The sequence below is a fragment of the Trachypithecus francoisi genome, unplaced genomic scaffold, assembly GCF_009764315.1.
Source record: "Trachypithecus francoisi isolate TF-2019V2 unplaced genomic scaffold, Tfra_2.0 Lachesis_group6, whole genome shotgun sequence".
Taxonomy (NCBI): Eukaryota; Metazoa; Chordata; class Mammalia; order Primates; family Cercopithecidae; genus Trachypithecus; species Trachypithecus francoisi.
In genome coordinates this window covers 1,837,039-1,849,891 of record NW_022681471.1, presented here as the reverse complement: position 1 = coordinate 1,849,891, position 12,853 = coordinate 1,837,039, and the positions used below count along the sequence as shown (strand labels likewise).

Genomic DNA, 12,853 nt, shown 5'->3' with positions numbered 1-12,853 from the left:
GAATGGCGTGAACCCGGGAGGCGGAGCTTGCAGTGAGCTGAGATCCGGCCACTGCACTCCAGCCTGGGCGGCAGAGCGACACTCCGTCTCAAAAAAAAAAAAAAAAAAAAAGTAGGGTGATTATAAGGGCAGCTCTAGCCTTGCCTGCTGAGCCAATCAGCCTTCTTTCTCTTTGCACTGCTCTGAAATGTAGGCACCGAGAAAAGTGTCAAGTACTTCTCCTTGACTTACTTTATATACTGTGAAAGGCACCACCACCATTCTGTAGCTTTCAAGAAGAAATTGATTGCTCAGTGTCTAGTAAAAACTACCTGTGATTTTCAAAGATACACAAGATGAACATACTGGCAAAAATTATAAGGATTCAAAACTGAAGGGAAACATTAGTGAACAAACACAGGGACAATTCATGCTCTCTATTCATTCAAAAATGTAAATTTAAAAAGGCACTTTTTAAATTAACAAGAAAACGTAACAATGTTAATATCTAGCATTAAAAACTACAGCAAAAGAAGGCCTAGCAGTGAACTAGACCTCTCCTATGCAGCTGGTGGGAATGGAAACTGATTATTGTAAATTGAGGGCAATTTGGCATTGTGTAGGAAAAGCCATACAAATGAGTATTCATATCTTTTGATCCAGTACTTTAACTGTGGAAATCTGAGTTTTCTCTCCTGAAGAAAACAATTGTAAAGACTAGAACAAGTAATCGGTAGGATGTTCAATTTGACATTATATATAATAGCACACAACTGGAAGCACACCAAATAATAATAGAAAAGTAATTACATAGTAGGACACTCAACAGAATACTTTGTAGCGATTGAAATACAACAATGACAGATACTATGCAGCCACACAAAATACATTTATAATATGATGTTAAAATAAAATCAAGCTGCAGAATAACATGCACACTATAATTATGATCATGAAAAGTTTGTATATGCATCTGAACCAAACTGGAAAGGAAATGAAATCATAGCTGTAATAAGTGAGTGAGATTATGGGTGTTTTCCCTCTCTGCGTATTCTTCTTTCTTATTTTCTTTTAAGAAAACACATGCTGTCTTTAAAATATGAAAGTAAAATACAAATTTCATTTTGTGGTAAAAGTGCGATGTGAATCATTAAGTAATTTCTTTTAATTATTTGAAAAAAGTATTTAGGGAAAAAGCATGATTTATGTTTTATTATATGCTATTTTACTTCCCGTAGAAGTTTATTTCAATGAAACCTGAAAGTCAGTGGAGAATTTACAAGCATTCACTTTAAAGTCAGTGTTTTTAAACTTTATTTTGAGGTAATTGTAGATGCACATGCAGTTGTAAGAACTAATACAGAGAGTTCCTATGTACCCTTCACCCAGTCTGCCCCAATGGGAACATCTTGCTTACTATATTACAGTATCACAGCCTGAATGTTGACATTGATACGCTCCAAAGACTTCATTCAGATTCAACTAGTTTTGTTTTGTTTTGTTTTGTTTTGTTTTGTTTCCAACTTCACCATTTTTGCATGTACCCATTTATGTCTTCTCTATTTTTTACTTTTTTAATACTTTCTGTAAATTACATGTGTGTATAATATTTTTTAATGAGAGGAATTTCAGTTGGGAATAAAATGAGTTAAAGCAACTAGGTCTTCTGGTCCATTTAAGCAATTGAAACTCCACTATCAAGTCACTTCAAATGTGGTTGCAATTAGAGGGTGAGTGTAATATGAACATAGTTTTTAGTACTGCAATATTATGTTGAAGAAATTTTTATTACTCTCTCCCCGACAGTATGCTGGCTAAAGAGAGAGAGCCCCATTTTCTTCATTCAAGTAATTATAGTTGCTCTGAGCTCTGGGAATCTGCAATAGAAATGTGTTTGTGACAACAAGTGGGGCATCACAATGACTTGACATTTCAGTGATCCACCTGTCAAAGAAAGCTAGATTTATTACATAATAAAAAATTCCTTTGCTTAATATTGCAACAAAAGAAGGGACCCACATTAAATGTACAAGTGCCTTTCTTGGAAAATGTTCACTCAACACAACTAGAGCAATAACCAGGAGAGCAAGGCGGCTAGAATGCTGAGGAGGCCAAGTCTCAGGGGGTGAGCCTAGGCTCCCCAGTGTTCTGTGGGGGAAGGCTGCTGAAAGTGAGGAGTCAGGCATGCCAGCTCAGTGGCCCTGCAGGCTTTCCATCGCCTTCTTATAAATGAGAACTTTCAACTTCCTTCTGCCACACTGAACTCCATTACTTATTCTACCACAAATACCTGTGAAATTGCATTAAAGCTCAGACAATGATTTTATGCAATGAATTGATTTTCAAGAGTCTAAATGCCCTGAATGGAATGTACTTGACTAGAAGAAAAAAAAAAAAAGGAACTACTCAACCTTTTATCACCCCAGTGCAGAACAGTAACATTAAGGAGAATAGAAAGACAAAATATACAAGCATCATAAATTAAGGGTGCTTAGACCTTAAAATGCTGTGAAATCGACCTTCATTAAAAAAAAAAAAAAACACTTTCAATAGGAATATATTCAAAACCTGAGCCATTAGAAAAGACCTTTTAACTGTGTGATTGAGGTCTTCCTATGCTCATGTCAGACATAGTTGTATATTATTTACCTAATCTGTCATAAACTGAACTGAAACTGACATTCTTGTCCAGCTCTCATTGAAAACCAATCATGTTGTTTAGCTACAGTGTGCCTAGAAACAGTATTTTACCAGCATTTAGACACACACACGCACACACACACAAACTCACAGTAATTCCATAGCATTGTCTTAAGGCTCATGATTTCACTGCCTTCTTCAGAGTTGAACTCTGTATTTCACGAGTCCTCTTATGACGTTTTGATCCCGATTTTGTGTGTGTTTTCGGGGAAGCATGCTTTTGCCCACATGCACTACTCAGTCCTCCTGCCCAGAGCAAATGTGGGAATAACTCATTCAGGCAATCAGAATACCAATGATTTTGGGCATTTCTGAAGGGTAATACAGATTCCACTTTAGCTTTTTCTTTCTCTCCAAAGGTATGCAATGAGGCTGAAGAACTTTGCAAGTCCCTTGGCTTCGGATGGGGACAAAAAGCTAGCAGTACTATGGTGAGTCCCATGGAGGCCACAAGGAAATTGCTGAAATGTCATAGAAGGATTTGAAAACTCCAGATCAACTTAAGCTGCTTACCCCAGATCATTACTCTTGTTTTCCATTAAACTATTAAAGGATAACTAATGGATTTCTTCAGTCGCTGACTAAACATTTACTCTCCTAATTTATACCCTTATCAAAATGGAATTTTAATGCTTGCCCCTTCCCTCTTTAGAATCTCTTTATTTACTTATGTTTCTCAATCTAACCATAGGAGAGTAACTGCAAACTGTGAATCAGCATTCTTCTTAACAGTTTATAAGTTTCACTAAGCACTGGCATTAACAGAAGCCTTTCCTTATCACCACAGCTACCGATGTTTATCACTCCTCTATTTGAGAATGTTTAAGCTGAAGAAGGACCATGCTATGAAGTACTCCAGATCACTGATGGAATATTTTAAGGTAATCCTTATTTTGTATAATTTATAGGTACATGATGATAAAATCACTAATAAGACATGACATGCATGTTATTGAATGTCAAATGCTGCCAAAGGCTTAACCTCTCTCCTCCCTGCTGGCCATGGCCGTCCTACCCCTCCTTAAGGGCTCAGCAAGGAGTTTATGTCTGATTTGATTCCAGGGAGAGAAGGCACGATAGTGCAATCCCCTGACTTTTTTCCAGACTCACCAAATGACCCTTGGCAACCTCCTAGTTGCAGTGAGGAGTATGTCACCTTTTTGCTGCTCTGTGAGGTGGGCACAACTTGTGGCTGTAGGTATGGCCAGTCTTTTGTTAAATGATAGGTCAGCCCAGGAATCTCTCAGAAGTGAGAGATGTCACTGTGGCCACCCTGGCTCTATGTGCACGTCCACACCCCTGGAAAGCCTTTGGCCATGGGGAGTCTTGGAGTGCAGTAGCTGTAATTAAAAACAACTGATTGCTTTGGTTACCAAAACAAACAAACAAAGCCATATTGTAGGGAACTGGGGCTTTTAACTTGCAAGCACAATAAAGATAGGCAATCTCAAAATGCAAAGCCAAAATTTGAGAATGAGTCCAGGTAAAAATTGCAAACAGCAGCTTCATACTAGGCCTGATCACTGTACCCTCCAACACTAGTCATGATTTAGAGTTGGGGAGACTCAATGCTCCTTCTGTTGGGCAGGTCTAAAAAGAAAAGGACATGATTTTTTCTTTTTTTGCCAAGTACCTGAGACTTCTTGGCTAAATCATACCAAAGTAGTTGTTTGAAATGAGCGAAATTATGGCCTTACATGAAACATACAGTGAGTGGAAGTGCACAGCTTTATGAAGACGCTGTGGCACAGTTGGGAAAAGGAGCAAGTTCCCCAGCTATTATGTGGTGTGGCCATAATGCCATAAGGCTAGTATTCATGTGGGTAAAAGGGAGTCATGTACAACAGGCCCTCTTCTCTTCATATGTCTACACTCTTAACTTCTGCTTTAGAAAGTTCTTTCTTGAACTTCAGTGGGCATCAGAATCCCCCAGAGGGCTTTTGAAACAAGAGTGTTGTGCCCCAGTCCCCAAGTGTCTGATTCTGTAGGTCTGAGGCATGGCCCAAGAATTTGTATTGCTAATCAGTTCCCTGGTGATGCTGCTGCTGCTGTTCTTGTGATCACACTTTGAGACCTACTGATGTAATATTTGCCCTCTTTGGCCTGCCCTATATAGTTTACAGGGTATTGCAAAACTCCAAACAAATATTAAATAATTCATTCATGTAGGAGTGTGTTGAGCTTTCTTGAGATTAAAAACTGGAGTCTGCAGAATGCACCTTACGTGTGGGTCTACAAAGTTCCAAAGAAGTGTTCCGTTCTCATTGGACTCCCGAAAATGCTGACTTTTTCCCTGACCCTCCTTTTGTAAAGGGGGCTGGGCTGGCAGCAAAGAGGCAGAAGATGAGCATCACTGGGGATATAACTTCTGAGAGCAGGTCTGAGTCAGGCACAGTGCCACAAGAGTTGTGGCCATCTGTGTTGCTTGACCCTCCACCTGGCTAGGCCATTACAATGAGCCTAGTACTTGTCCTGTAGTGGTAATGCTGAATGTCAGTTTTCCCTCTGATCCACAAGTGTGTGGTCTTGAAAATACAAGGAAGCCCATCCTTTAAACCAGCCCAGTTCCATCAGAGGAACAAAGGCATGTTTAGTATTCGATTGCAATGCAGCCCTGGACCAGTCACTTTGTTAAATAGGGAAGCTCTTTAGCCATGAGGGTTTCCATGTAATATAGCAAATCAAGGTGATTCCTGAAAACAAACAAATGAAAATACTGCTTGGCTTTGACACATTCTTGGATTATTAGAAATGACAGCTCACTCTGCATCCCAGGGAAAAAGTTTCCAACTGGAGCTAAAGGTGAAAAGCTTACTTGTACTCTGAAGAGCTTGTTTTGCAGAATAAATTTCAGATGAGGATAATTAAACCACTTCTTGGAGAACCGAGTCTGATTTCACTGGGCCTTTTAGTGTATAAGATCTTTCATCAAGTGACTTTCATGGTCCTGATTGGAGCCCACTAATTATCCTAACCAGCTATTTTCATCGAGTGTGCGTCGTGGTGTGCTGACGTGCACATACATCCCAGCTCTGCATCCCGAAATGCTGCAATCAATATTAATGTACTCTAAATCACACTTCCATCTGTTTCTGAATTAATAAAACACAAAATAGATGTCCTTATTTCCCTTTCTCTCTCTCTTTTAGCAAAATGCTTCAAAAGTCGCACAGATCCCATCTCCATGGGTAGGCAATGGAAAGTAAGTATTTTGTGAAAATTGCTTTTTCATGAAGATGAGTGATTCAACAGACCCCAAATATTTTGCAGTGACAAGTCAGGAGTGAAGGTCAATTCTAGAACTACAGTCATTTTTGTGCATACAAAATTCTAGTCAGGCTTCGGCTAATGGCAAGACAGAAAAGTTTAAAAAGATGTGGTTCAGAGTTATTTAACTATTTGATCTTTAAGCCAAATTATAGCCATAAAAATATCTGCTAATAAGATGGCAAGCCCCATGCCATTTTAGGGAGGCAGGATAAAGTTAACTCCACTGTGGTGATTTTTCAATGATTCATTCAATAATGAAAGACCAATGAAATATTCATTGATATATAGTAAGTGCTGTTTAATAAAACCAAAGGCATAATAGTGCTGAAAATGTGAAGGCACTTGGTCAGCCAATTATCCAAGCCTTCATGATAATTTTTATATTAATACTAAAATGCCCTAACCTAAGATAGAAAAGCATCCACTATAATGCTGATCAGAGACTCAGGGAACTCACCTGTGCCTGAGGCCTTATTTAGAGTTCTATCTGCTTGGGACAGCTCAGTCTTAGCAGCAGTGGAGTAGGGGCCCAAAAACCATTGACCTGGTGCTGAAGCTGCCCTTGGCTTACAGGGTAAGCTAAGAGGGCCCCTTCCTCTATCTGGGCTTGTTCTTTATCGCTAAAATGAAGGGGTTGGACCCAATGCCCTCGAAGGCCCACTGAAGAGATGTCTCTTATAGAGAATGAGTTTGAATCCCAGTTCTGTGTCAGCCGTGAAGTTAGCTGACTTGCCTGAGCATCAGTTTCTCCTCTGATTCCCAAACACCCCTCACCAGCCCAAGCCCACACCCCTCAGTGATGGGAAGAGAAACTAGATGACTGTGGACATAGACTTTTATAACTCCAAGCTGCTTTTTCAGTTTTTCATCATTTCAAAATTCCTGCATCTCTGATCAAAATAATTTCTTCAAAAATAAAACAGTCTCTACTGCCACTTTATAAATATCTAGAAAACACACTCCAAAAGCAATGGGACAATGAACTCTACTTTGAAATCATAAAAACATTCAGTACAAGGGAACAGATCCATTGAAAACTACACATTAACTCAATTACTTCATTGAAAGGAAGCACTGTTTAAAATGTTGAATTGGGTCTTACTCTTATATTGACGAACAAAAGGGAAAGAGTGCTTGTCTCTTAAGAGAAAAAATGAGTTCAGAAAATAAAAACAACCAGAGAAAGGCCCAAAGAAAACTGTTTTCTCTGAGCACAGAGTAAAGTAAGGGCAAGGGCAGGTAAGCAGCTATAAAAGGATCACTGGGAAAAAATGCGGTTTGTTTGTTTGTTTTTATTGTTGTTGTTGTTCTTGTTGTTGTTTTAATTCTGAAATGAAAGAACTCAAACACAACCTAAGCTTGTGAAGTTGCATGAAAAGCCTCCTGAAATGATTTTTAAGCAGATTTTGCACGAACAAAGCACATTCCCTTTGGTAGGTCACAGAGCTTTTGAGTGAGGCAACTCAAAACAGTCACTCAGGGGTTATGTCTCATTCATTCAGCAAATGCTTTGCATGCATCTGCAGCACGATGGGCTGGGGATAGAAAGCTGAATTTGATATGGTCCCTGTACTCCAGAAGCACACAGTCCGGTGCAAGGAGGTGACAGGTATGAACAAGGTGCTATGGAAGCCTAGGAGAAGGAGCTTGGGCCTCCCTGCATAACTAGGAAGGGCTTCTTGTCTGCAAGCAAGATTATGGCCTTGTTTCCCTGTGAATGAGGGTGGTGTCCCCAATGGAGGACTCTCACAGCACCTTCCAGGAGCAGCACCCTCTGACTTCAAACCCTCCTAGGCTGGCTAGCAACTGGGGAAGTCAGTTGCCCAGAGGTGGTTAAGGGCTCTGCAGGAAATTATATGGAGAGATGAGCAGAGGGTTGAGAACAGACATTCAGGAACTGCTTCCATGGAAGCTGGGGAAAGGAAGTGCAAAGAAGCAATTGGAAGAAGCAGAAAAATCTGCTGAGTTTACAGCAGGGGCCAGGAAAGTTTTTATTTAAAGCATCAGACACTATATATTTTGGGCTTTGTGCCAAGAGGTGAAACCAAGGCTACTATGTAGAAAAATATGAGAGAACACAAATTTTCACAAAATTGTTACTGATAAGATTCAAAATATAATACCAATTATGTATAATTTTTGAAATACAAGTCTATTGGTAAGAAGAACGAAGAATGTAAATTTTTTTCATAACATTTTGCTTAATTGGGGTTCAAAGTTAGTATCCCCTCTTAACAAATTGATTGCAAATGTTCATCTTTTGCAAACTATTCGGAGCTCACAGGCTATACAGAAACACAAGATGGGCCAGATTTGCTGACTCTTGATACAGGGTTCTGGAATCCACATTGTGCAGAGTCTAAAAAGGCTGAGCAACAATTTCGAATGTCACAGAGAGATAATAAAAAGAAAGAAGCCGGGCAAACATGGATGGCAGTACTTTGAAGTGATCTGGTGGAATGGAAAGAGAATGAAGAGAATGGGCTTTGGAGGAAAATGGACCTGCTATTAGATCCTGGCTTTTCAGCTCTTTAGGCTCTGTGGCCCTCAGGATGGAGCTGAACTTCTCTGAGGCCAGAAACAGTGGCAGCAGAACTTTCCCTGCAGAGTTATGGTGAGGCTTAGACAGAATATTGGTGAGGCCCTGAACTGTGCTTGGCACATAGAGACTGTGCAACAAGTGATGGCTGCTGCAGCTACTGTTGCCATGATTATTGTTGTAATTGTTACCTATTTAAGTTAGAAGGGATAATGATCCTGCCTCTAGAATTCCCACAGCACTTGGTTAGCACCACAGTTTTGGCACTTACCCTAGATTTCCAGAAAAGAATGTATTTTGCTCCTCTATTAGACTCTTTGCTCTTTTGCAATAAGTAGCCATCCATCCTATCATTCCCCAAGTATGTATTGAGTTCCTACCTTGTGTGAGACACTCTGCCAAGCCTTTTGTAGATATACCCCCTATCCTCATGCTATATATGCTTTTCTCCTTCTACCTTTCAGAGCACTTTATATGTAGTAGATACTAAATAAAGAATAGAAGCAAGTCATTCATTTATTCAACTGGTGTTCATTGAGAACATATATGCCAGACACTGTTCTAGATACTGAAGTATGGCACAGAGTGAAATAGACAAAACAAAACAAACTGCCCTCATCAAGGTCACATTCTGTTGAAGGAAAAAGATAACAACAAACATGTGGCATACTAGGTGATGGGAAGTGTCATGGAGAAAACTGAAACAAGGAAGGCAGGCAAAAAGGGCTGCTGAGGATAGGGGAGGGAGCAGCGGTACCATGCTGAATCTTGAGTAGGGACGTTAGAGAAGGATGATGGTAGAGCAAGCCATAACAATACTGGAGGAGTTTCTTCCAAGCAGAGGGATAGCAGCTGCCTCTGAAGCAGGAGGGAGCACGCCTGACAAGTTCAAGGAACAGCATGGCAGGGTATGGCTTAGAGGTGAGAGGATGGTGGGTTGGACCAGGGTGGTAGTGGTGGAAGTGGTGGGAAGCATGTGCTTCTGTGTGCATGCTCATTTGCATGTGTCATGGAAATATGGAGAAAAGGGTGAGATCTGCAAGTAGATAGACGCAAAGAACAGGAAGGGAAACCCTACGCAGTGATGAGAGCTAAGTCAGAGTTGGAGAGCACGCTGAAGTGAGTGGGCCCTGCATCAGCCCTCTCGTAGCCACAGTCCCAACTTCTTAGGCAGCTTTTCATTTAATGAGCACAATGTAGTGTGCAGACATGCTCCTCAGAATAGGTCAGACCTTAGAGCCCAGTGTGAGAACAGTAACCATTGAAAACAGACACTTATCCTAGCTCTTCTTGCCTCCACCACTGAGTATTTAAAATAAATAAATTAGAGAATAGTAGTGGAAAAGTCCCCAATAGCACTTCAGTGTGATAAAGTAAAAAGGGCTTTTCAAGATGTATGTGGTCAAGAGAGATGATTTGGTTTCTCTTGTGACTCCTGGACATGATTGGAAATCATCGCCTTTTCTTGCAGTCAAGAAAAGTAAGGCCAAGCAAGGAGAAGGGATATGCTCAGGGGCACACAGCAATTTTATGGCAGGGCCAGGGCTAGACTCCAGATCTCCTGGGATTCCAGTACCTCTTTCCCTGAACCATGTGGTCTCTCTTTCCCTTTTTTTTTTTTTTTTTGGAGATGGAGTGTCACTCTGTCACCCAGGCTGGAGTGCAGTGTCTCGGCTCACTGCAACCTCTGCCTCCTCAGATCAAGCGATTCCCCTGCTTCAGCCTCCCAAGTAGCTGGGACTACAGGCGTGTGCCACCAAACCCAGCTAATTTTTGTATTTTTAGTAGAGACAGGGTTTCACCATGTTGGCCAGGCTCGTTTTCGAACTCCTGACCTCAGGTGATCCACCCCGCTTGGCCTCCCAAAGTACTGGGATTACAGGCATGACCCACTGTGCCTGGCTTTTTTTTTTTTTTTTTTTTTTTAATACAGCCTTGCTCTGACTCCCAGGCTGGATCACAGTTGTGCGATCTTGGCTCACCGTAGCCTCAATCTCCTGGGCTCAAGCGATCCTCTTGCTTCAGCCTCCCGAGTAGCTGCAACTACAGGCACACGCCACATGTCTTTCTAACTTCCTTCAACATTTGTGGCACATGACAGCTTTGTCATTTTCTCTAAGAATTACAAATGAGAAAGTATTTCTTTCTTGCCATAAATTGACATTTAAGAGTTAATGACTACCACTGGGGAAAAAGACTAGGAAATAGCTTTTGCAACCTGCCACAACAAAGAAACCCAGCTTTCACTGCCTTTTTGTCATTTCACTGTCTTCTGTGCCTAGACCCCTTAGCTTGGACATCTCCTCATCCCACTTCTACCTTAAGAATAAATCTTTCTATCAAGAAGTAATGAAGTAGCTCAGAAATTATAAACATAGCAGGAACACTCTTGAACCCACTCACACCAGACAAGCACAGAACAAGTGTGAGGACGAACTTGCTCCCTCAGACCAGACCAGAACATACCAGAAAATAGACTCTGTTTGCAGAAATGGTCCAACTCTCTCCTATAGCTGTAGGCACAGCCTGTGAGTCTCAAGAGCATTACAGTTGTAATTGTTCCCAGATCTAGTCAGCAGCATTTCAGCATTTTGGTACGCTGCGATTGCTGTTTCCCCAAATCATCTGTATGTGCTGCCCATCAGGGTGCACATCTGTTCTGGGAGCCACCCTGGAAAACTAGAGTTGCCAACAACAGCAACTGGTAAGGGGGTGGGGGTGGGGCAGGAGACAGAGTTACTTGATTGTGTGATAAGGTGTGTTCAGAGGAATAAGAAAGAGATTCTTTCAAACATGCGGATTCAAGGAGCCCTGAAGACATCTTCCCTCCATTTCTTTTACTCACTCATTGTGTTCTGTCCTGATAAATTGATGCATTTGCCTGGGCAGATGTTCAAAGTGTGACTGGAGGAGGATAGAGAAGCAGAGGGGCACACAGACCTTGCTCCTGCGCACAGGAAGCCACCCATGCTTTAGTGACTGTTCCTGGGCAAGCCTTCAGGTTCCTTAGGTAGCCAGATCTAACCCTGGGCCCTGGAGGAAAAACGACCCCCATGCTGTATGCAGCCAGCAGGTGACTCCTTGTTGTATTAAAGAATGTAATGAAAATGTGTGTCTAAACACTAGCACTCTCTGAAGTGGAAACTCTGAAGACTTCTTTTTATAAATCAGCATGCAGGTAAATAGTCAACAATTAACAGCCCATCTCTGTAGCATGTCTTAAAGAATCCTAAAGAGAGAGAATACTACTTTTCCCAGCTTCCCAAATACTGCTCCTTGGGGGGCTGTAAGAATTGTACTTTGCTTATTGTGGTAACTGTATTTGGAGCAAACTGACATTGTGGTTTCCACGAAACACTTTGATGATAGACCAATATTGGACATCAAGTGTTTTCTAACTGCTGATAGCCATTCCAGCAGCAGGTAGAGAAATCATCATAGCTCTGAGCTGTTTCTTTCTCTGAAACATCACAACACTTGTTATATGTATTCAAAGGAAGAACTATATTTATGGGTAGAATTAATGCTGGAGAAATATCCACCCAGTCCTCTCTGGTATTTGAAGACAAAAGCAGTGGTGTGCATGGAGTCCTCGGTGGCTGTCAAAGGCAGTGGAGACTTTGGTGTTTAATGTTAGAAAGGAAGAAGAGTGGGCCTCATTCTATAGCCTGGCACTGTAGCTCTGGGTAGCTTGGTCAGATGAGGCAGGTATGGGGTGGTAATAATCTCTGTATCCACTAGAGCCTCTGGAAAAAGCTATTGTGTTGACAAAAGCTATTGCATTGACAAAAGCTATAGATGTACTGTGAGAAGAGTCAGTGGGATGTGAGAACAAGCTCCACTCTGATGGGGCTTCACATATGTACACTATGCTAAACTTCACTCCGGCAAATGACATTCTGATGAGATCCCAGCGTGATGGGGGAGGCCTAGAACCCCACTGTCACTCTTTCCTACCAGCCTAACAAGGCCTGTCTCTTTCCACTCCCCAGGAACACTCCATCCCCAGTGTCTCTCAACAACGTCTCCCCCATCAACGCAATGGGGAACTGTAACAACGGCCCAGTCACCATTCCCCAGCGCATTCACCACATGGCTGCCAGCCACGTCAACATCACTAGCAATGTGTTACGGGGCTATGAACACTGGGATATGGCCGATAAACTGACAAGAGAAAACAAAGGTATGCTCATCTGTTCTACCCATATAGCTCACAGACCATGAAGGAGTTAACTTCACTTTAAAGGATTTTAGTTGCACTTGGTGGCCTTATATCTTTCTGTATCTCTGATTTCTAGGACTTAGATAAGGGAAGACAGAGTTTGCTCAGGGCTGACACAGTGACCTGTTATTCCTGGAAGAGTG

At 41.5% G+C, this 12,853-nt stretch overlaps 1 protein-coding gene across 1 annotated transcript in view; it reads left to right on the top strand.

Moving 5' to 3' along the window:
- AFF2 (AF4/FMR2 family member 2) overlaps positions 1-12,853 on the top strand; it is a 504,395-nt gene that overhangs the window by 483,797 nt on the left and 7,745 nt on the right. Inside the window, exons 16-19 of the mRNA XM_033200831.1 lie at positions 3,039-3,110; positions 3,467-3,560; positions 5,829-5,881; positions 12,481-12,671. Of these exons, the coding sequence (XP_033056722.1) occupies positions 3,039-3,110; positions 3,467-3,560; positions 5,829-5,881; positions 12,481-12,671 (410 nt within the window). The remainder of the gene's footprint in view (positions 1-3,038; positions 3,111-3,466; positions 3,561-5,828; positions 5,882-12,480; positions 12,672-12,853) is intronic.